The sequence below is a fragment of the Octopus sinensis genome, unplaced genomic scaffold (assembly GCF_006345805.1).
Source record: "Octopus sinensis unplaced genomic scaffold, ASM634580v1 Contig12302, whole genome shotgun sequence".
NCBI classification, from domain to species: domain Eukaryota; kingdom Metazoa; phylum Mollusca; class Cephalopoda; order Octopoda; family Octopodidae; genus Octopus; species Octopus sinensis.
In genome coordinates, this window is record NW_021832590.1 from 111,859 (window position 1) to 135,406 (window position 23,548).

The 23,548-nt window shown below is 35.6% G+C and overlaps 2 protein-coding genes across 2 annotated transcripts; both read left to right on the forward strand.

The window, feature by feature from the left end:
- The first annotated feature begins 13,696 nt into the window (after positions 1–13,696).
- LOC115229275 (AP-2 complex subunit mu-like) lies at positions 13,697–14,905 on the forward strand. The gene is made up of 2 exons (XM_029799655.1): positions 13,697–13,725; positions 14,416–14,905. Exons 1-2 carry the CDS (start codon positions 13,697–13,699, stop codon positions 14,903–14,905), a joined length of 519 nt encoding a protein of 172 aa, XP_029655515.1.
- A 151-nt stretch (positions 14,906–15,056) lies between these two features.
- Positions 15,057–16,075, forward strand: LOC118761333. The gene is made up of 2 exons (XM_036499159.1): positions 15,057–15,220; positions 15,253–16,075. Exons 1-2 carry the CDS (start codon positions 15,057–15,059, stop codon positions 16,073–16,075), a joined length of 987 nt encoding a protein of 328 aa, XP_036355052.1.
- The last annotated feature ends 7,473 nt before the right edge of the window (positions 16,076–23,548 follow it).

Consider the following 23,548-nt stretch of genomic DNA (forward strand, 5'->3'; position numbering starts at 1 on the left):
ACAGCCAAAGGGGGTGTTTCGCATTCAGGATGCGTGCCAGGTTAGAGAAAGTTGGGAGGCTAAAGCTCCTCGGACAAGAACCGGAAGGTTGAATGTACATGTTGACCGACCATAATCGTCCCTTCGTTGTTCAAAGCGAGATCCCGATTAACTCGGACTTTATTTACTCTAAAGATGACAACATTAGTGAATTTCTTAAAGATGAAAATGACAATTTAGAAAACACAACTAATGAAAATTGTGAAACAAACAAATGTACAGTAAACATTGGTTAATTGCACAGCATTTGTCCACGATATATGCAATTATCAGATATTATAATTAATAATTTTTGTTAACAGGCAAGAAAAGAAAAAACATTTAAAAAACTTATTAATTTTAGACTGTCTAGCCTCCTGGCAAAGGCGGAGGACGCTTTTTTTAGGGCCCTCTTGGCTGAAGAGTATGCTCTGGATACTGGAATTCAGCCGTCGTGGGTTCGAATCCAGAAGAGGCTACTTTGGAGTCGGGGTTAATCTCGTCGAAGTTCCTTTGCCCGTGAGGTGACGAGTACATCTGGCACGACACAGTATGTCAAAAAGGGATCTCCTTCCTATCCGGCCTTAGAAAGGCGTTACGTGGTCCACCAAATTCACTTGGAGATTTCGACTGGATTTGGAAACGCCGAGGGGGCACCTAATGCTCACCGAAAAAGGACCAATAGCTCTCCTACCCCCTGGGACATCGTCGTCGCAGGACGATGCACTTTGCATAGGATTGAACCTTTCCGGAGGATCTCCGTCGAAGTGCGTCGGGATCACACGCTAATTAGTTCGGTCTTAACTGTGGTCTTGGTGTTTAATAAATAAAAGTTGTCCATATTCATTTCACTTGTTAAATAGATGTTAGTAAAAAACTGTCGTATCAATCTGCCTGCACCTATAGCTTCCGAACTGGCTGTAAACATATTTCTTCATCGGAAATGATTCCGATACATTTATCATTTCCGTTAACAATATGTATCGTTATTCCGTCACACTAAATGTCACTAAACATATTTTCCCCACTTCCTCATGGAAACCAGGCTTACGGAAACAGTTGTAAATTGTTTTTATTCTGACTTACCTTCAAGCTATTTCGAGAATTTGTAGCACATCCAAGACTTTTTATGATCCTCATATCGCATGGCTGACCTTCCAATATCCAAACATCCAATTTTCCTTGACTTACTTTCGATCAAACTGTGAAGTGTTTACATCATTGGTACTTAGAAACCGCTCCTAAAACAAGTCTTCAAAAAATACATTCGCCATGTTCCTGTTCTAAGTTACGCGAGTCCGAACTGGGCTCCTTGCCTATCTACAAGTTCCACTGCAGGACTTCAATTAGTCAAAACAGGTCTGGTCCTTTATTTCAGTCTCCAACAAATTTAAAAAACTAAAAAACAACATTTTTTAAATTTCAATTTTTAAAGACAATTGATTTTTATTATAAAATAGTATTCCGAATGGTTCCAGTATATCCATGAGAATTACTTTTCATTTGGAATTGTGTCTTTAATGCTTTCCTGGTCATTGTGTATGACACAATCACTGTTTCCTTTTTCTTGTTGAGTTTAAGTTGTCTAAAATAATTAGTGACATTTAAACCCAATCACAAATGTCGTTGTCAGTGCCAATATAACAAAAAAGGCGGAAAAAATAATCGCAAAAACATTGTTTCTTTTGGTGATGGTTCGGATAAACACATTTCGAGCCTTCACTACGATGACTGTATGTTTCCTCATCAGCCACTTGCGAGACGTGGAGACCTCCACTGCATAACAGTACCAATCCCCAGCAGCACTTGGCAGAATGTTTGACAGTTCTAGAGACCCGTCAGAATTGGTTTGAGAATTCTACAAAAATAAATATTCGTTGACCCACCAAAGCCACCGCGTCACCGTGAATCCAAATGTTGTAGGAATGAGGAAATAAAGACCGGAAGTATGTCAAATTACAGTCTAAAGTGACATTGGAATTCCTCTCCGCGATTACCGTTGGAGTCGAATTCCCAATTACAGTCACGACATGGACGTCGTATAATTCTTTCTTTGTGACAAACGATTTGACAGTTACTAACTACAAATTATTCAACATTCCAACATGACAAGTATAAATGCCAGCGTCACTGTGATCTGCCTCCCTTTTTTGTAAATTATCCTCAACGACTGAAAGACCGATTTTAAATTTTATCACTTCTCCGTCCTTTTTCCAGACATAGTCATTATTCATAACATTGTCCCCTTCATTCTGAAATAAAGAACGATATTAGAAACATGGCAATTTAGTGAAATCGTCTCCCCTGGTCTGTGTACATGTTGGTTGCGAGCAGTCCAGAGACCGAGTTGAATCCCAACGTACCTCTCCCCGCTTATTTTGGGGAATTGTGAGGAAGGACATGAATTGCCTCCAAAACAGAACGACACGTCGTAGGAACGTCCAATGCACAACTCTTTTTTGATAATGCAATTTCGATAGCGGAAACGAGCAGTGGGAGTTTTACAGTCCCCAGATAAACAGTCACTCCATGGACCCCAATCTGTCCATCCCTTCGAATTAGGGACTATTGGCTTACAAGGTGAGTGTCAATGCAGAGAGGGTAACGATTGAGATCATGGCACATTTTTCTTTTTACTGTTTCTGTGTGATTACTGCAAGTTGTGGAGGTGTTGTTTCCAAAAGTGCACTTTCTTGTCTTGAATATGTTTTCAGTCGCATTGAGATGGTAGTAAATAGCACTATTACATGACTGGGGTCTACACTTCCACTCCCCCCAATCTTCCACGTGTATATTCTTGCATTCTCCGACTGTGCAAACAAACTTTTTATTTATGTGCTTATTGTCATTAGGACACTGCAAGAATATTTTAGACATGGCAAAGTACAGTGATATTTGACATGGAACTATTGTTCGTGCAGTATTTTGTCATTTTTATGGTCCCCAAAGCACAGTCCCGACTCAGACGTTCAGCTATGCGGTCGGCCTCGCATTGACCTGTAGGGACCCAATCTGACCACTTTCCACGAATATTGCCATCACCAGAGCACATTTCGGTGTAGCAGGGCATTGTTTCTTCTGAAAAATGGGGCCCAAAACAAAGCCTTTAAATATAGTTTTTCATGATATTTACTTATTTTTAATAGAACAGTTATCACCATCACATAAATTACAATTTCTGAAGTGATGAGTTAGTCCAGAGGACTCATTGCAAAGTCGGGGACAGACTGTAAAGTCCCACTCACTCCATTTTAACTAAAAATCTAATTTATAATAACTCACATGCAAATAAGAACTAATAAAACTAATAATGAACGACAAGATAAGCATTAAATATCGATTTTAATTTTGATTATATATTTAGTCATTCACGTACTTTATTTCCAAAAAGGGCAACATTTTTGAAATTATGTTGATTTTCTGCGGGAATATCAAAGAAAGGGTTGTCTTAACTTATCCAGTCTTCATTCAGAAAAAGTTTCGTTTAACAACTCTTTAAATAGCCGATGATTAAGTCCCTTAAATATATAATAAATAATATATTACTCTTGATATAATGAAGTTAGTAATCTTTATAACCAATTCCATCACTTCTAAAATTTCTTTCGGAAACTTTGCGCAGATAGTGCTTCTTGGTGGACAATACAATGTAGAGTAATCACTTCATGATCAATTCTCCTTTTAATTAAAGTTATAAATCCCTTTCTCGATCCCAGCATGCAGCACCGTCAGTTGAAATTGAAACGATTTTATTAAGAGGAATATAATTCGTTTCAAAATATTCTACGACTGCGCCAACAAGATCTTCACCACGGGTTTGACCCTTTAGAGGCAATAATGCCAAAAGTTCTTGCCTCAGGAAACCTCGAGACACATAACGAACAAACAGAGACACCTAAGTATGACATGAACAATGATACTTGTGAAATGTCATTTATATCACATGATTCATCTATTGCTATTGCTATTGAATTAGACAATTTCATGTCAGAAACTTGTTGAACAGATACATTCGAAGACATCTTAAAAGTCCTGTCGGCTACTATTTTCGCAGATAAAGGTATATTCATTATCTTATTCCCGATTTCTGCCTTATTTGAAAAATCGTGAAAAAGTTCTTCAGAGGTTTTAATGAAACATGCCTTTATAAATTCGCCATCGGTAAATGGTTTCCCCTTTTTGCGATCTCGTGGCTTATCAAAAAACTGGCAATATTTGCAGTCCTGGCATTGTGATACCAATATTTAAAAGCGGAATTCTCAATCTGATTATTCTTTGCAAGTTCTTCTACAGCTCTCTTTCGGGAATCACCAATTGGATATTTTTTTCGAAATTTGAGTGTTTTGTGTTAAAGTGTCTCTCTAAATTTGACTTTTTATTTTGATTCAAAGTTTCCTGGCAAATGAGACATTTCGGTAGTTGTTCTGAATTAGACGTGAATGCAAAAGTTTCAGTCCATTTTGATTGAAAATGTCGCGCATTATCGATTTTTTTATTAATTTTTTTATTGCTAAGCATATATCGATGTACCACAAAAAATTAATGTTAACCGTGCAAAGATTTTTTGTTATTAACAAAACAAAAAAAATAGTTAAAAATTGAAATCATTTATTAAAAAAATAGTTAAAAATTGAAAGAGCCTACCGTAAGAGTTAAAGAGCCTTCAAAGGCTCGCGAGCCTGCTTTTGCCGACCCCTGTATTATGGTACCGTCAGAATCTAAATTAGCTTTATAAATTAGAATGCGAAACCATTAGTCTCAGGAAACATGCTAAAATCCCCACTTAATACTAGTCTTCTCCAATATGTAATATTCATTTTTAAAGCATTTAACTTGTCCGTGCAACTCAAAATTGTCTCATTATTTCCTTGCATGCTTAGATTCACATCATTCAATATCGAAAATATGTCCGTTAGATATGCTAATTTTAATTTCCAATTCGAATTGCTGATCAATTCATGAAATTGATAGCATTGTTCTCTCGTGAAAAATTCAGCTATCGTGTCACTTAATTCATACACTCTGGCCAGTGCCCTTCCCCGTGATAACCATCGTATTTCGGTATGTAACAATAAATTTTTATAACTTGCTCCCAGTTCATCGCATAAAGAATTAAAAGTTCTAGAATTTTTAGATCGAGTTTTTATATAATTGATCATTTTTATGACATCATCCATAACTGATTTTAAAGCAGACGGAAGAGTTTTCGAAACCAAACAATGTGTTGAAAGTATTTGATCATTCTGTGCTTTTAGTAAAGAAACCTGAATTTAATCATATAATAAAACAATATACAAGTCCATTAAGTCTTCCAGACATAGATGGTGCCCCATCTGTGCATACACCAACACAATTTTTAAAGGAAATATTATGTTGATTAAAATAATCAAATATCAAATGGTACATATCAATTTCACGAGTAGTAGTAACTAATGCCTTGCAGAAAAGAAATTGTTCAATAATAGTTTCTGACTTTTCAGTACGCATATAAATAAGCAACTGTGCAATTCCTGCTACGTCATTTGATTCGTCAATTTGCAATGAATATAAATTGTTTTTCATTATAGATACCACTTTTTCTTCAATATCAAACGACATTGTACTAATTCTTCGACAAATAGTATTGTCAGAAAAGAGAATTTTCAATAATTAGAAATTACTCCTGAAGCCATGTTGGATGTATGTAAGGGGGAAACTAGTACTTATGGATTTTTTAAAGTGAATCACAATATTGGACGCTATTTCATGTTGTGATGAAGAGGACTGCAGCAAATCTGGTTCTGACCTGTCAAAGGATATCAATTCTTTGTGAAATCAGAAAATTTGTGAAATAATGCTTTTTTCTGAGGGTTTATGACTGCTAAAGTACTCATTCTCTCCCACTGTTAAGTACTGGCTAAGAAGATGACAGTGCTGTATAAATTGGCCAGAGAACAACTGTCCAAACAATAGAAAAGACTGACCTGGATGATAGTTGAGAGTACGGCATGAGACATTTACGTGCTCAACGCGGAAGTGCTATTAACTAACTAATACTATAGCTTCAAGAAAAGCCAATCAATTGTTTGCAAACGATGGATACATAAAGTTAGAAGTTTATTAAGTCGATAATTTGAACAAACAGTGTTGTACAAATCCACGGGATATGTTTTTGAAAATCATGACTGGCCGACAGTTCTCCACTGCCCCCCCAAAATGACCAGTGGGTTGCATTCCAATAAAATGTCCTCGTCCTTCATTTTTCTTATTTGTCAGTGTTTTAGGTAAGAAAACGCCTTTTAACTGAATTTAAATGCCAACTTTGTCGACAATCATTCGTGATGTAGTGATTTATAAGTTCTCTAGTTTATATTTGATTGAATAACTCTTTTATGTGGCTGTACTCAATGTTAGGCACGTGGAAATATAAAGCGCTTTTGACGGGATGAAACTTTCTTTGGCGGGTTTGTTTGTCTAATTGATCGATTTGAAATATTGGATCAACGTGGTGTTTATTGTATCAAGAATTGAGGTGTCTATTTAGACTGTTAATTTATATGTTATACCATATACATCTTTGTAATAAAGCACCAATCAACTGACGAAGCATTACAGTGCGACCTCGATTTGGGGAAAACCAAGTAGCGGGGAAACCCTCTTTTTGGGGAAAACCTTGCTTTTGGGAAATATTTTCGCCATCCCTATAAAATACGATGATTGCTATAAAATACGATGAAATAAACCCCCCAATGGGGAAAATTTTATAATATATTTGTATAATTTTTGATTTATTATTATTTATTTATTGTAATCTGCTTTTCAAAAATTGTAATCAATAATTTTAAAATTTATTTAACCTGGTAACTTAGTTAGTTACCTAATTAACCTGGTAAAAATTGAAATCATTTTTATTTAATTGGATTGGAAGGAATATTTTGCGATGTAGTTTCTTTTAATGGATAAATTATCTGAAATTTCATCATTTTGTAATATTTGCGAGTTTATTCTTTCAATCTGTTTATTCCACTTATTTTGAAATCTTTATTTTTATTCATTGAATTTCACCTTATTTTTGGATAGAAAGTTCTATTTTTATATTCTTATAGCAGAATTTTATTTATTTGTTTCTGGATTTTTTTAAAAAGCGTGAGTTGCTTTTTTTAAATTTTGAAAATATTTTTTAATTTTTTGGCACTGAATATTATACTTCGTACAAAGACTGGATGACAAAAAATATTTTTGAAAATTGGTTATCTCGATTTAAATCCAAATACAGTCCGACCTTGAATTGGAACACTAAGTGTTCCAAAAACTGAGGTTTTTCCAAAAACTGAGGTTTTGTCAAAAAATTAATATCAATATAAATTTAATAATTTAATTAATGCAAAAAAGTCTTAAATATTTATTGAAAAATAGTCATCGATCCTTTTTCCATAACCAAAATTTTTCTTCAAACTACTGGACAAATTTTGTCTGAAACAGTAAAAATCATTTAACAAAATTGGAGCTATGTCTAGAACTGATTCTTCCAATTCATTCACTTTTGTTACTACTTCTTTGACCGTAGTCTGTTTATTTTGCATACCACTGTAAAAAATTTCTTCATTATCGCTGCTTTCCGTATTTTCCACTTCGTCTACAACTTGTTCTATAACATCATCCGTCAGATTATCAGAAACAACAAATATTTCATTGCCGAAAGTACTATCCCAACAATTTGTAATTATTTCGGAGAATACATTTTGCCACGATTTCGATACTATTATCAATGATTGGCGTAAATTAATTTTTTTAAGTAAGTCGCAGTAAAAATCTTCTTCATCTATACAACAAATAAATTCAATTAACGCCTTCGAATAATTATCTTTAAAAGCTTTGATTATCCCATTATCCAATGGTTGAAGAATTGGAGTTGTATTTTTGGGTAAAAACAGCAATTCGATATTTGAGAGCGATTTATTTTCATGACACGAAGCGTTATCAAGAATTATTAAAATTTTTCTCTTTTCCATTTTCATTTGTTCATTCACTAAGAATAACCATTGAATACAAATATCTCTTGTCATCCAGGCATTTTTGGAAGATGAGTACATAGCACCATAATTCTCAGGGTTAAAATTTCTGAAACATCTGGGATTTTTAAATTTCCCGATTATTAAAGGATCAAATTTTTGGCCTGAATAACTGCAGCAAAAGAGCAAATAAATTTTTTCCTTATTTATTTTAGACCCAGACGCTTTTTTATTTTTTTGTACGAATGATTTTTTTGGTGTCTTTTTTATAAAAAGACAAGTTTCATCAATGCCAAAGATATTATTTTTTCCAAATTGATTAATTTTTTCATGGAAAACTTTTAAAAATGATTGAATTCCATCACGATTACATGAGTTTTTTTCGCCGCTAAGGATTTTGAATTTGAGTTCATGTCCTTTTTTAAAATTCATTAACCAACCATTCGATGCTTTAAAGCTTGTAATGTTCAATTTACCCGCAATTTTCAAACCTTAAAACAATGTGAGAAAAGTAAAATTACCAATTTTTTTGATAAGAGGACCTGAAACTGAAATTTTGTTCCAAATCGAGGTTTTCATTTAAAAGAAATTATTTATTCTGGGCAGAGATCCTACAAAGTGTTCCAAAAACTGAGGTTGTTCCAAAAACTGAGGTGTTCCAGCCCCGAGGTCTGTTCCAAATCGAGGTCGGACTGTAGTTTATATACTCCAAAGTCTCAGAATATTCTTCAAGATGTCCATATGGTAACACAAAAATAACGTTTAATAATAATATTTTTAATTTTGAATTTTTTAATATTGACCTGTATCTCGTGAGACAAATATTCAATTTAAACAAAACACAGTCTTCTCTCTTTCAGTGTTTTGTCGATTTTCTAGTTTTGGGCTAGTTGGTTACGTGATATTTCTGATCAAAGTTTGCTTGACTGTTTATGTGGCACTCGTGTATGTAGCCCTCATTCAAAATGAATTCGAACTGTTCTATTTACTCTTGAACAGAGTTTTCCCAATTTTCTTCAATCATTAGGATTAGGAATGTCGGATAGGTATAAATTGAATAGAGCAGGGGAAAGAGAGGAGCCTTGGGGAACTCCATTTGGAAGCAATCTTGAGATTGATTCATTCCATTCAGGCATACACGCCCTCTCCTTCCGCTGAGGAAATTCGAAAGCCAAACTTTTATGTTCGAGTCGATGGATAGGCCAAATATTTTTTGAGTCAGACTGAATCAAAGGCCTTTTGAAGATAGAGTGAGAATACAGTTGGTTTGAGATGAGGTCTAGTTGAAAAACCTTTCATTATAAACTGGGTTAATGTGGTAAGATGTGTCGAGGTAAAGAAATTACTCCTGAAGCCATGTTGGATGTATGTAAGGGGGAAACTAGTACTTATTGATTTTTTATTAGTATTATGTTTAGTTCTTGGAGTCAGTTGGTAATATAACGAAGAGAATGCTTCTCCAATTTTGTAAGGAAAACTATTGCCTAAGTAGACCAGGAATTCTACACACAATTACACTTATCAATGTAAAGATCACTTCACAAAATTGTTTTAAACAACTCGAAGTGAAAAAGTTCAAGAAATACGATTTGCTAGGAAATTAACTGGGGCAATCCACCGGGCGAGAGTGAAAATCGTCCCTGTCGTTATAAAATTTCTAAAAAATCATCTGGAGGCACTCTGAGTGCTGGACATATTGCGGAGGATCTTAGATACCATGAATACGGGTTATCGATGTCTGTTGAGGATGTAGCCCGTGTCCGATCTGCCTATCAGCCAGTGAACGTAGGCTCTGAGGGGAGGAGGTTGATGTAACAAAATACAACAAATTACAAAAACATAAACTAAAAATAAATAATTTAGTTGAAATTTTTTTGAAAATCCAATAGTTATATTTATTAATTTTTGTTTCGTAATGAAATATGTTAGTTTGCAACACGTCATTTTACTCTTCTAGGCATCTGTTATTCTGTCATGTATGGACAAGCGACTAAAGCTTGATAAATTTATAAATGGAGAAGCTTACCAAATCAGAAACCCTGGAAATCACGTTGTCGCCTCTACTATAGGAAGGCCCCAAGAGTTGCTTTCATTCGAATATCTTTATAAATCTAACCTAATTAACAGAATATGTGTCGTAGGGCATTCAGATTGTAAAGTTAGTTTACCATTATCTGAGATAGGCAATGGGCTGTTTGACGACATCTCAAAGTTGTGATTTTTCAGAGTTAGTCTCCTCTGTTTGTGGCGAGACTCTGAAACGTTTTAATAAAAAAAATTTTGATTTTTGTTGTGGGCAAACTGATTTGTTTTTCACTTTAGACATATCCAAACATTCTGATGAAAGTAGAACTGACCAGTTGGGAATGGTAATAGTCATTTGAATTATCCACAGATTAACACTTTGGTTGGTATTGAAAATATACTCAATTATGGTTCGTTCAAACAGGACTACATCAGTGGGAGATTGGCACTTGAGGGCTTCTTTTATGACGTTGATAGTCAACGACTTAGGAAATATGACCCTGCTTGTTGTTACTTCGTTGATGTTATGGTTATTTAATTAAAAAACTAAACTTACTACTACTTATTGAGGCTGTTTTACTCAAAAAAGACTAATCTGATCTTTGAATTTTTCTTCGTGTTTAATTGTTGGAAAAAGGCCGTTGTTTATCAAATGTACAAAATTTTGTGTTTTATGAAAAAATGGTAAATATGAGTCCGTTTTTGAAAATAGCATACTATCTTTATTGATTAATTTTATTATCGATGGAGAGAAAGAGTCGATGCACGTAGCATCCCAGACGAGGCACTTGCCATCCCGAAAAGGAAAGATTGTCATTCCATCTGGGCGTTTGCCGTCACCACGGTCCAATCCGACAGGCTCAAGTTGTGACGGAAAGCCTGCAGCCTCTAAACACGACGTCATTTAGCGAGGCGTGGCGGGGACATCGACCGGCACTCCTGCGACACGAAAGAGGGTGGAGCCCTTTAGTGTCGACTTTGGCTCCACATCGGCATCGGTGGATGCTGCATATGTCGAGGCAAAGCCGAAGGGAGATCCCGATCCTCCGGCAGTCGTCATCCAAAAAGGTTCCTGTTGATGTAGATGGGTAGGCGTCAAGCCATGCACCGCTGTGAGGATGTGCGGCCGAGAGTAGGCACGCTAGCCGGTGTTGGTCTAGCTCTGGTTTCATCTTCGAAAACGAGTCGGCGGCCCAGATTTCATCCCATTCCCGTTGCACGGACATGTCGGACGGGAGGGGTAGGTTAGCGTCAGTCCAGAATTCCAGGAGGTCGGTAGTCGGCAACTCCGGAGAGAGTTCTTTGAAGGGGAGTAGAACCTCTCGGACAAGTTGACGGCTTCTGGAAATTGAAGAGAAATGTGCATGTGGCGCCAGATCTTTAGGCGAGCGAAAACCGATCCCTCCGAACCTGACGGGAAGTTTTACTTGAGTCCAACCGATTTCGTTAAAGGAAATGTTCAGAACTGCTTTCGTGCAGGATTTCAATGATTTTTCCAAGGAAGACAGAATGTCTGGATGCGGTAGCGGAGCGTGTACAGAAGTTTCGGCATATGTATACTGTTTTTCATGAGGAAGAAAGCGATGTGCGAGTCTAACTCCAAGAGACTGCTTGTAAGGTTACAGAATTCCATGTCCTTCTTCGCCAGATGGGCCTTTAGGCCAGATGGGCTTAGAGGGCATCCAAGAAAGGTTGCTTCTGATGGCTGGGTTACTTGTGCACCAGTGATGAAGTCTTGGATTATCATATTGACATTCGGAAAATCCGCCTCAGGGTAGTTGAGGTTTAGGAGTTCAGATTTATTCACGTTAACTTCTATGCCAAGGTTGCGCAAAGCAGGGATTAGGCGGGATAGGTCCTCGGTGATGCATTCCACAGAGCCGTCAATGGTGGCGTCGTCCAGGTACCATAAATTGAATGGTGAGAGGATTGATCGTACAGCCTCGTCGATTGCTAAGGCGAAAAGTAATGGTCCAAGAGGGTCGCCTTGTTGGACTCCTGTTCGGGAACGGAAAGATAAGTGAGGTGTCTTTCCCGTACGAGAGGAAGACAAGCTGGGAAATCTCCGGAGCCCTCTCGACGCATACCTCCATTATTCGGTCCCTCCTGACGCTGTTGACGGCATTCCGCAGATCGAGTTTAACAGCCACGTGACGATGGAGTAGGGCATCCTTTGAAAGAAAGAGAGTTCGGGCCGCGTGTACGGCAGCTTCACAGCCGTTTGGGATCCCGACTCCCAGTTGAAGTGGAGCTAGTTCGGCGCTGAGGCGTAGACTGACGTGTCGTGCGGCAGCTTTAGCGGCAAGCCGGCGGAACAGGTTGCCAACAGCGATCGGACGAATACCGCCGTCCTTTTTTCTGAATGCCAGTAAATGAGACGAGAAAAGTAGCTTCGAAGCAAAATTCGGGATGTTCCCGCTCAGCAACCGGTTTATAAGTGTGGTGATGGCAGTGAGTAGAGTTTTGCCTGCCTCGGCGGTCGTTTGAGAAATAAGGTCTTTTAAATGCCCTGGGCGTAGTCTGTCTAGGCCCCCACAGCTGCTTTTTCCAAAAGATTGAATTGAGCGCTTGATTTCCTCGTTCGTCAGAGTTAGAATTGAAGTGTCTCTTGGGCGTTCAAGGGGTCGGAGGTTGACGGGAGGGTCTAGATGTGACTTCCCCCGGGTCCGCTGCGGAAAAGGCTGAGACGGCCAAAATTAAAAATACCAAGAACTTGGACGCCGTTTTATATTCGTACCAATCGCTTTGGAGACATCGGGCGTCGCAGGGCCTCTAACCTCGGCCTTCATCAGCGACATCGGGAGGAAATTGGCCCACAGGACGAAAGAGCCACGCAAGGTTTCGTGGCTATTGCAGCGGATATCCATCGCCATTCTCCGTGGCAACACGCATGCGGTACTTTCCGCAGGTGGGTGCGTGCTTTAGCCCCCCCGGAGTTTCCCTTTTGTACATTTTTAACTTAATTTGTTTTCTCTCGAAATAAATTGACTGATAGTCAAAAAAAATTTCTTATTATCTAATCTGAATATCTCATAAGCCAATTTTCTCCACTTCACTCTGTCATTCGCTTTTTTAAGAAGCCTTGATAATGGCAATTCTATGACGTCTTTTACCGTTGATATCCATCGAGTTCTCGGTCGGCCGGGACTTCTTTTTTCAGCAAAATTGCTGAGCTTAATGGTTCTTTCAAATGGATCAGAGTGGGCGACATGTTTAAAAAACTCCAATAGATTGTTCAAATTTATTTGTTTGACTTTTTAGATGAAGTTTAGTTTTTTGATGGTTAGGACTTTAATTTCTGTTTTTAGTAATTTTTTGCAGAATATGTTTTTTATATACAATTATAAAAATGAAATTAAAATTGCATTATTTAATAAATTATATTATCACAAAAATAAATTTTTAATCATTAAACTACCTACTTAAAAGATTAAATATTAAAATAAGTTGATAAATGCTCGAAGCTATTTATATATTCAGTTTCAAAGGAGAAATAATAAGCGGTCATGTGTATCGAAATGACATAAAGTAATAAATATATTGAGATTATATCAAAGGAACAATTATGCGGACCTTTTTCGTGTAAATGTGATTCATTCAAGACACGAAATTAAGTCTCCGATTGTTTCAATTTCTGGTCGATCCTACTGTTACATCAAAAAATGTGGATTTTGGTTCATGGCCTTCACAAGTGAGAACGCCAATGTTGCAATGACTTTCCAATTTCTCCACAAGATAGTATCCATGCTGGAACAGTGCATGGGCACACTCACTGAAAACAAATTTGAATCAAAAAGACACCTAATTAACTTGATATTGTCGGAGGCAGGGGATAACGGGGTCCCACAACTGACCGACACACCTGCACTTTTGTCTATTCTGAACTGCTCTAATCTAAAAATAAAAGTTATTTGATATGAATAATTAGCAGAATAAAGCAGTCCAGTCCAAACTTACAGTACAAGTGACTGGTCAAATTGGATGGAGGAAGAATAACATTATTCACCCAAAACATGAACTCTTCCTCGATGTAAAGGAGCAAGTGCACTGTCTCATGTCATCAACTGGTAGAATGCTCACTCATAAATTTAGGGAGCGTGTTGACTAGTCATATAATCGGGAGTATTCAAATGAAATCTACGCTTAGTGGAATGCCCGAATGCTCTATTGGTATCAACGACAAAATTATCCGGTTTTCTATTGTTAAAAAACAAATATGTAGCCAAAACAATTCTCTAAATGCAAAAATGCTGCCAATTGACCACTCCACTTTTCACCAATGTGTCAAACTGTCCAAATATGAGAGTGAGCATTCAATAAACTTCATTCCTCCCGATGGAACATTTGAATTAATGAAGTATTGAGTGTATATCACTTTTAGTTATCGGACTAATACAGGAATTGACCTTCCGTTCAAAGTGACGTCCATTCACCGTGAACTGGACAAGAACACCAGCGAATTAACCATTATCCTCAAATCGAACTTTTCTGCTAATAGTAGTGCGACTAAAATAGTCGTTTGCATTCCTCTATCCAAAAAAACCTCAAAAGTGACAATTTTAAACGTCAAGGGAAAAGCCAAATACAAACGTGGGGAGGACGCCATATTTTGGAATATCAAAAATATGAATGGACAGAGGGAGTACCAGTTGGTCGTCAGCGTAGCAGTCATGGAAGAATCTTGCCGAGTGAAACAAGCCAATGCAAATATCTCAGTTTCATTCAAAATCGAACAGGCTTTCTCTGGAATAAAGATCCGCTATTTGAGGATATTGGAGCCACAGCTGAACTACTCCGAAAGAGATGTGATAAGATGGGTCAGATATCAGAGTCGTAATGGGCTGTATGAGGTTCGGTGTGATCATGTCTGATATTCTAACTTTTTCTTATATTCTAATAAAAGAATTAAGATAGATTTATGATAAAATTTAATTGATATAAAAAAATATTAAAGTAATCAAATTTAATTTTAACGTCTTGTGATCTCGTCTTACCTAAGACGGCATTTAACGCTACGCACATATGGACGACAATCAACAGCTATTTAACAACCAAAATCATTTAAATAATGCAAATCATGAAAACTCTACTTCCGAGGAAGTACAGATGACTGATCTGAACAGTCCCCTTTATTATATTCAAAAAACCCCCCAAAACGAATATTCTCCTTCAATAGAGTATCCTGAGTAATCGATTTTTTAATAACTGCTGTATTCAGACCCAATATGACTCAAGGCATGACGAATTTTGTCAAACCATTTCAATTGAAAAAGAGAGACACAATTCTTCCTAATTTAAGCATCGTTTCCACTCTTGACTCTCCGGTTGAATTCAAAAAAATTGCAAAAAAGTATTTATTGAAAAAGTTTTTTAGACCAAATCGGTCATATCGAGATGTATGGCGCCCTCAGGAGTTCATTCCTGCTATTTCTGAGGAAAGAAAAGACCAATCATCCCCAAAACAACCATCGGCAACCGCTAAATTTCCAAAAAAAACAAAGTCTCGTCAAAACAAGATAAAAGTGTCAGAAGAAATCGAAAAAATGAAATCAACATCTGATTCATTGCCAAATCATGATATAACGTGTCTAATATCCACAAAATCCGTTGAATCCTCGCTTTCCCACCAAAAAAGGCTTGTGCGTTACAACAATCAAGCCACGGAGTCGTCAGAAATTCAGTTGACCCCCTTTAGTCGAGATTTGATTGTCGGGACATGTGGGGATCTCGAAAAGGACTACTTTCGAATCACTTCTGAGATTGACCCTTCTAAAGTCAGGCCCGAAAGGGTCTTGAAGAAATCACTTGAGTTGATAAAGGAGGTTTGGGAGGAGGAGGGAGACTATGCCTACGTCTCTGATCAGTTAAAGTCGATTAGACAAGATTTAACGGTTTTGTACCTCAATTATTCTTCAGGTTCAGGGAATAAGAAATCGCTTTGCCCTCTCAGTGTACGACACCCATTCGAGGATATCTCTTGTCGCCGTTTTGTCGTTGATTATAATTATAGGGAGATTCCTCTGAGTTTGGACAGTGTTTGACACAGTTGCGGTCTCTCTTGTCCGAATCACGGGAGGACTTTGTGGCCAAGGATGAATTTACGAGTTATTATATTCTTAATTGCATTTTCACACAATTTCAAGCAGGTTCACTTCAATAAAAAAAATTCAGGGCTAATGGAGGTAATTGGAGAGTTGGATGAGAGGGAGGTGAGAAATGAATTTATTTCTGCTGCTTTGGGGTTGCAGAAGGCTTACGAAAGCGTCAACTATCATCAGTTTTTCAAAATTTATTCCAATTTCCCTGGTTTGGGAAGGTTCATTATTAACTGGTTCTTGGATCGTTTTCGTGTACAAGTAATGTGTATTTTGTGCAAAACGTGAGTTTTTTGGAATATATTTTTGTAGATATCGACCAGATTTGAATGTTGAGGTTGTCAGAGATAAGTTGAGGATTAGTTCGTATGAGAAGTGTCTCGACTTTCTAGCTGACAATGGTGTTGTCGTCGTGTCTGGCTTTGTTGACTGCAAACAATCTACTTTGTGCTTATTGAATAAATCGATTTGACTTTATAATTTTATCTTAAATAAGATTCGTATAGTAAAAGAGTCCAATTTTTCAATTATTTTGCTATCCGCGGTGTAGTCACTGACGAATTCTAATTGTAGACATAACTTTCTTTTGTTTTTCAATCACTAATGTGGACGTTCTTTGAATCCCAGTCCTTAGTAAAAACTGTTCGTCGTATTCTCAAGGATAGACGATAGTTTTGATTTTTGATGAAGAAATGATTCATAAGTACAGTCGGAAATTATCATGAAACTTATTTTAGCAAGATCGTTTCCGGAGAGAATACATCAATCAAAGTTATCGAAGATTTCATCTTTAGTAAATGGATCAATGCTTAAAGAAGCTAGTTTATTGGAAAGATAGTCGTATATTTGTGAGTAGGGAAATTCCGTTAAAAATTTAAAATGATCAAATTATTAGGAATCTGATTATATGTTCAACATTTTTCCTCCCGAACCTGAAAATTTCCCGGAATGAGATCTATAGCTTACCTAGTATTAAGTGATTTCAAAACAAAATACATCATTAGAAAAAGTATATCCTCGGAATTTCCGTTTGCTTTCATATTTTTTTGATTTTGATTTTTTCAAAATAATATTGTTTTTTTTAGAAAGTCCTCTAAATAATAAAAACTTATTAAACTTACTTTGCAATCACCGGTGGCCACAGAGTAATGTTTAATATTAGAAAAAGCATGAACCAATAGGTTGGTTTTGTCCAAACAGAGTAGAGAGTCCCAACCGAGTCCGAATCAATATAGAAATAACTGTAAATGAAGGTCACTAGTAAGTAAAGGAATAGAGAGATCGTGACAGCAAATAAATGAACTGCAGTCCATGACAAAAACGAAACTAGACACTTAAATGTAAGTTTGATAGCAGGGTACTCGACTGTTTACGACTACTATAATAATTGTCATTATTATTTGGCGGATCTGTTCAATGTCATCATTGGGAATTCCTCCTGTTGAGACGGTGTTGTTAAATGTTAAGAGCGTCAAAAATAAGATTGTTATTGCAGTCAGAATCCCTTCGGCTGCTGAAATTAGAAAGGTTTTGTTATTATAAATTTTGTTCTTTTGTCCAACATAGTAAAAGCCGAAATAATCTAGATCAGCTTTAAAGTCCTATTAATTAAAAAAGAACAAATTCACTTTGTCAAGAAATGCCATTACAGTAACAGGAGCGGATGTATAAATAAGGTTGTACAATGCAATGAATATTTGATTGTAAATGTTCTGCAATTTTTAATTTACAAATACCTGTGAACTGTATCCAGAGATAAATGTATAAAATCCTTGCATTAAAGCGAAGCAATAACTTTTGTAAATAAAATAATTAGCAAAGTTTCCCAATCTTATATAAGAAAGTCTTCCGTGTAAAAAGATAAGTCTTCCTAGGTAGAAATATTCAGCAATCGAGTAATCCGAGTTCAGGACTGCCTGCTGACCTTCAAATCCGTAAATTCCAACTCCAACGTTCGCGGCTAAAGTCTAAGGAAGAAGCAACCTTTGATCATGCTTACGTCATTAGCACCATCTCCGACAGCCAAAGTCACGGCCTTTTTAGATGTCCGGATTAGTTCTACGACCGAGGACTTTTGTCCCGGTGTGAGTCTACAACAAATGACACTGCTGCATAAATCCGTTAGCTCAATCAGTTTGTGTTTCATATCCTTCATTATAATTGCCTAAACTAAATCTTTAAAAAGACCAAGGTCTGTCCTGAAATGACAAGACAGAATCCAATATGATCAAATTCTTTTTCATACTTATCTTTATCCTTCAAAAAACGCTCTGCTGTAATGTTTTGAGAACTCAGTTCGTCGAGGATCGATTTTTTAAAGTCGTCAAATATTTTGGCTACATTTTCTTCATCTTCTGTGACTTGCATAACGGTATCTGTCTCTTTAATTAGCCCGCAAAGATATCCGACATTAATGGCGGTTTCTGTTAAATTAGAATTCTATTCAGCACCAATTTTGTCCCCTGTGAGCATCCACAATTTAATATTGGCATTAAAAAATTTATTAATTGTTTCAGGGACGTTTTTTTGAAGTTGATCTTCAATTCCAGATGCTCCCAACAAAGTAAGATTTTTTTCAATTTTTTCATAAGCCTGAACTAGACCGTCTCGATCGTTTATTTTATTTAAAGTTGAATTGTATTCGTTTTCCCAAATGCTCCATTCATTTTTTGAAATTATTTTATAACCAAAGCATAATGTTCGGAGTCCTTTCTCGGCGTAATTCTAAACTTCTCCTAAATTCTCAAACATTTATTTGTTGTTCGAGTAACTTGTAGTAATCAACGTCGCTTTTGTCACTAATTCCGAACAGACTGGAATCCGCCCCCTTGCACAGTAAAATATACTGGGAATCTTGTTTGACGATAATTGACATTCGTTTCCTGACGCTGTCAAACTCCAAGATGGCCAAAATTTCGTATTCAATCAGCCTTTTGTCAGCCTTGAGAATGATTTTTTTGGAATTTCTAAATGTAATTGTGTAATTGTATTCAAAGGCTCCTTCCACGAGGGCCTTTTCGTCAGGACTTTGTGCCTGAAATTTTATTTTCCCTAAATCTAAAAGGTTAATTTTGAAAAAACCTGCCTCTGTTTTAATAAAGACGGTATTGCATATTGCAAGCATTCTGAAGAAAAAATCAGTCTTTGAGTCTTCGACGTTCAAAGCAGCTTTCAGCTTTTTATTATTCTTCAAAATAATTATCAACTGACAAACCGAAAAATCGTAACTTTTCTCAAGAATAGAAATCATTTTTAGTTTCATGATATTCTGAGCGTCAGAAAGTATTTTACCTTGGTTAAAGTGCCTGTTTTGTCAGTGAAAATGTGAGTGATTTGCCCTAGTTCCTCAATCAGTTCCGTCGAACGTGACCTGGCAGATTTGGAGTTATTGCCGACCATTTCCACATCCCAGTTTATATACATAGAATTGATAAAATGAATTAGATCAATGCTGATAAAGAGGGAAATGGGGATGATTGCGTTTATGATTATCAAGATAGGGAAAAAGTTTAAAAGAGTATCCACAAAAATTTCCAAGCCAAGGCTTTGGTTAAAATATCTTTTCACAGGTGAATAAATACGGAAGTTAATCCCATAAAACCTCTCCCAGATTGCATAAGAAACAAGCAATATAAATATGAAGATTCCGGCTATCAAAAATGTCTGAGAATTTGGTTTTACTTAAAAACCTTGATAAGATGTGAATTGAGGATTTTGATAAGGTTTGTTTGTTTTTGCGTCAGTTTTCCGTTATTTCTGCTCAGTTTGGTGTCGTATCCAGCGTAGATCACTAGTCCAATAATATATTCCGTGTTTCTCAAAACAAATCCACGGAGAACAAGATTTTGTTTAAAAAGAGAAATTTGTTGGTCATCGAAAAATGCTGTTCCTGTAAAGTTTTCCAGGTCAGCGTTTGGCAGGTCACAAACCACTTTGCATTTGAAATTATTCATGCTTTCTAATTCCCTGATCTTGTCAACTATTTGTTCAGCGGCATAAAATGCCTTATAGTTAGTCTCCCTGATTTTTAATTTCAAAACCTAAACCCGTCTAGTTCGCTCGATTCGATGAAGCAAAATCCATCATCAGTGGTTGATAAAAGTAAAAGGTCAGCCTATATTTCAAATGACAAAGATTACTGGAACGGATTCGTTTTCCTTCACCATCACAATATCCCCGACTCTCAAGTTTTGCCATTTCTCAACTTTTTGTATGTTATCTCTGATTACTTTGCATTTCCTCAAGTTAATTTCTTTGTCATTTTTATGCCGCAACTAGTCAAATTAAATTCTTAAAAATACATAGTCGTCATAGATCTCCCTTATTGCAGGAATGAGTAAAACAACGACGAGAGGAATAAGAGTGGTTAGTGGTGATAAGGAAGAGATTACCGGAATCGACTAATTAAATGGAATTAATAATTATTTTAGAAAATAAAAACCTGGATAATGGCTAAAATAAGAAAATAAAGATTTGACGGGAGTTTTAGTTGTTTGTATAAAAACAATGGTAAAAATGAATACCAAGTGTAGAGAGAGGTTTTTATAAAGTTATTCTGTGAATGAGAATTTTTATAGTTTTATACACAAAATGAAGCTGTTTTCAAATTGCAATTAACGCTGACAGTTCGTGATTTTTCTTTAAATTAAAAATGATATTTGAACCTTTTGATGATTTGAATTTCATATATTATGTACCAATTAAATTATACATATTTCTTATTCGAAAATTTTATTAAATTAAATTACTATTTATAAAAATAAAAATTTTACTATATTCTTAGTTTTAATGAATGGGAATAAATTATCTAAAATTTTTTAAAAATATACAAGATTGCAGCGAAAAACTACGACCAAACTTTGAAAGACAAAAATAGGACTTTTAAAGTTGAATGGAAATGAGAGTATTTTATTATTTTTTTGTGAAGATAAAATGTTTTGTCTTGTAACATATCAATGATATTGAAATTGACTGACTATAGAGTAAAATAATTCATTTATTAAAAAATATATCATTTTCTTTAACAGGACTAATTAAATTTTGTCAATACGCGGTGATGTTCGTGAGAATCTTCAACTTTTTAACTAGGTCTGAAATTGTAGGCCACGATTTATTGTGCCCCTAAGTTTATAAGAAAAAGCATTAAAACTTGAAAAGAAAAATATCCATCTGGGTTTCGAACAATCAGGTAGTGAGCAATCTGCTCAGAAGTCCTCACGGATAGCGCAAAAGCTCCATCAATAGAAGATGATTTCCGAATCAGAAAATCTCCCACGTTCTTTTTTATCAAGTACTTGATTGCATCCGTTCTAAAATTTTTGAAAACAAAACACCTTGATATATTGGGTTGAAACCAGTCTTTCTCCAATTTATAGACTCTCGCGTACCAATCGTTTGCTGAATCTTGAATTTGAGTGTTTTTAGTCGAAGAATCATCATTCAAAGTTAAGAAATATGACCCATGTCCACTGTCGTTGTTGGAATGTTTTTTGGCATTAAAGAATTTCAATAATTTTAATTTTTCCATTTTTTCATAATCCTTTTTCGAAATCTAAACCATAATCGATAACAAAGTGTCCCTCAATTCCATTGATTGATGGGGGGAAATATATAAAAGAATCCGTCGAACAGAACAAATTGTTTGAACGACTAAAGGTCTTTGACTTTCCGAGTGATTCATTTTCGATATTTTCTTTTTCAGTGTCATTTTTTCTCGGCCTGAGAACATGTGTTGGAGAAAAGTTAGGTTGTTGATAATAATCCAGATCTTTACGGTGTTTTCTTATTACTTTTCCTTCGTAATTAGAAACTTTTATTTTTGGTTTCTTTTCGGTTTCAAAAGAAGAAAGTCTATTTTCACAAATCTTGGGATTTTCTAGCTTCTCTTTGTAGGCAGGAAGCAAGCTGTATCTAAAAGGATTATTGTAGTCTTAAAACTTGATAGAAGAATTGCTCTGTTGAAACGAACCTTTCAGCATGTCGGCCATCTAAATTATAATAATCACGCTCGTTAATTATAATAATCTAAAATGGCGCCGCGAATTTTAAAACAATGTTAAATATAATGATTTTTAGAAAGTACCCTGAACTCTCTAAATAAGCTATTTTCAACTAATAATTCCAATTATCCTAAAGCCCGAAGGGCATAAATTAGTCTTTTATGCAAATTTATAACTTGAAGAATTAGCGGTCGATAGCATGAATTAATTTAAATTACATTTTCATTTTGGCGTCTTTTCCCCAAGAAATGATGCTTTTTAAAGAATAACTTTTTTTTAGTTTGAAATTACAAACCATCCAGGGATCAATTAGTTTATTCCTTTTGTGATTGTGGTTTGCCGAATATTTCATTTTAACAGCTTCACCAAAAGATTTTTTGATTTTTTCATTAATTGTTTCAATCTAGCATGTCATCAAATAACCGCACTCAACTTCATATTTAAACGAAGTTGAGAAATAGTAAAAATAATGACTTGACTTTGGAATTTGGCTTGAAGACCGAGCTATGATCCCGAATCTTTTTCTTGAAGGATCACAAATTGCGTGAGAGATCCTTTTCATCGGGTAAGACATATCAAGATCCTAAAATATTTAGATAACTAGTTTTTAGACAAGCAGAAGCAGCACGCAGCATTATTAGTGATCGATACAGTGTCTGTTAAGCTGTTAATCAATTTATTAGCACTTAGATAGATGTTATTTGTGTATTACTTTAGAGTTTAGACTGCAAACTCTGATTTGAGTACTCGAAATTGTGATCATTACGGTTTCTGTAGAGATGTTGTTCATCTATAAAAAGAAATTAATAGTTTAAATAAATAAAAATATGTTGAAATAAAAATGAAGTAGGTTCAGAATCGACATGTGGGTAACTTAACATTTCAATTATGAATGTTAACATAATTATTGGATTAGTTAATTGATCGGTTAACAGATTCTGTAATTAACCTCCATGGTCTGCAGATAATGGACTGCTTTAGTGAGTTTGGTTGTCAAACATTCACTTTCCAGTAAAATTGATCCTTCATACTAAATTTAAGTAAAAAATAATTATGTTTATTTAACAATGAAAATGTTATTACAAATAATGTTAACGGTTTTTAGTCTTTAAGTAAATATAGAATTTTATATTTTTAATAAAATATATTATTGGGAACATATGTTTATTAAGCCAACCTTGACAATCAAAAAATCAGTGTTTAAAGAAATCTGGGGAGTTTGAAATATGTCTTCATTTGTGGTCACTGTAATTGACATAATCCACAAAAACTGCTTGTTTGATAGTTAAATGATTTAAAAAATGCGAAGCGTAGTTTTATACAGAAAAAGGCGTAAAATCGATGTCAAAGAGATAATTCATTAGCAATATAGATCGCGTCTAACTTGAGGATTCAGCAGGTTGCAGGGCGGATATCCCCA

Bases quoted from the DNA above. Each gene is read 5' to 3' on its own strand.
- LOC115229275 (XM_029799655.1), top strand. From the start codon at position 13,697: ATGTGGATTTTGGTTCATGGCCTTCACAA. The intron at 13,726-14,415 runs GTGAGAACGCCA...TATCACTTTTAG, and splicing joins TTGGTTCATGGCCTTCACAA to TTATCGGACTAATACAGGAA.
- LOC118761333 (XM_036499159.1), top strand. From the start codon at position 15,057: ATGGACGACAATCAACAGCTATTTAACAACCAAAATCATTTAAATAAT. The intron at 15,221-15,252 runs GTAATCGATTTT...TGCTGTATTCAG, and splicing joins CCTTCAATAGAGTATCCTGA to ACCCAATATGACTCAAGGCA.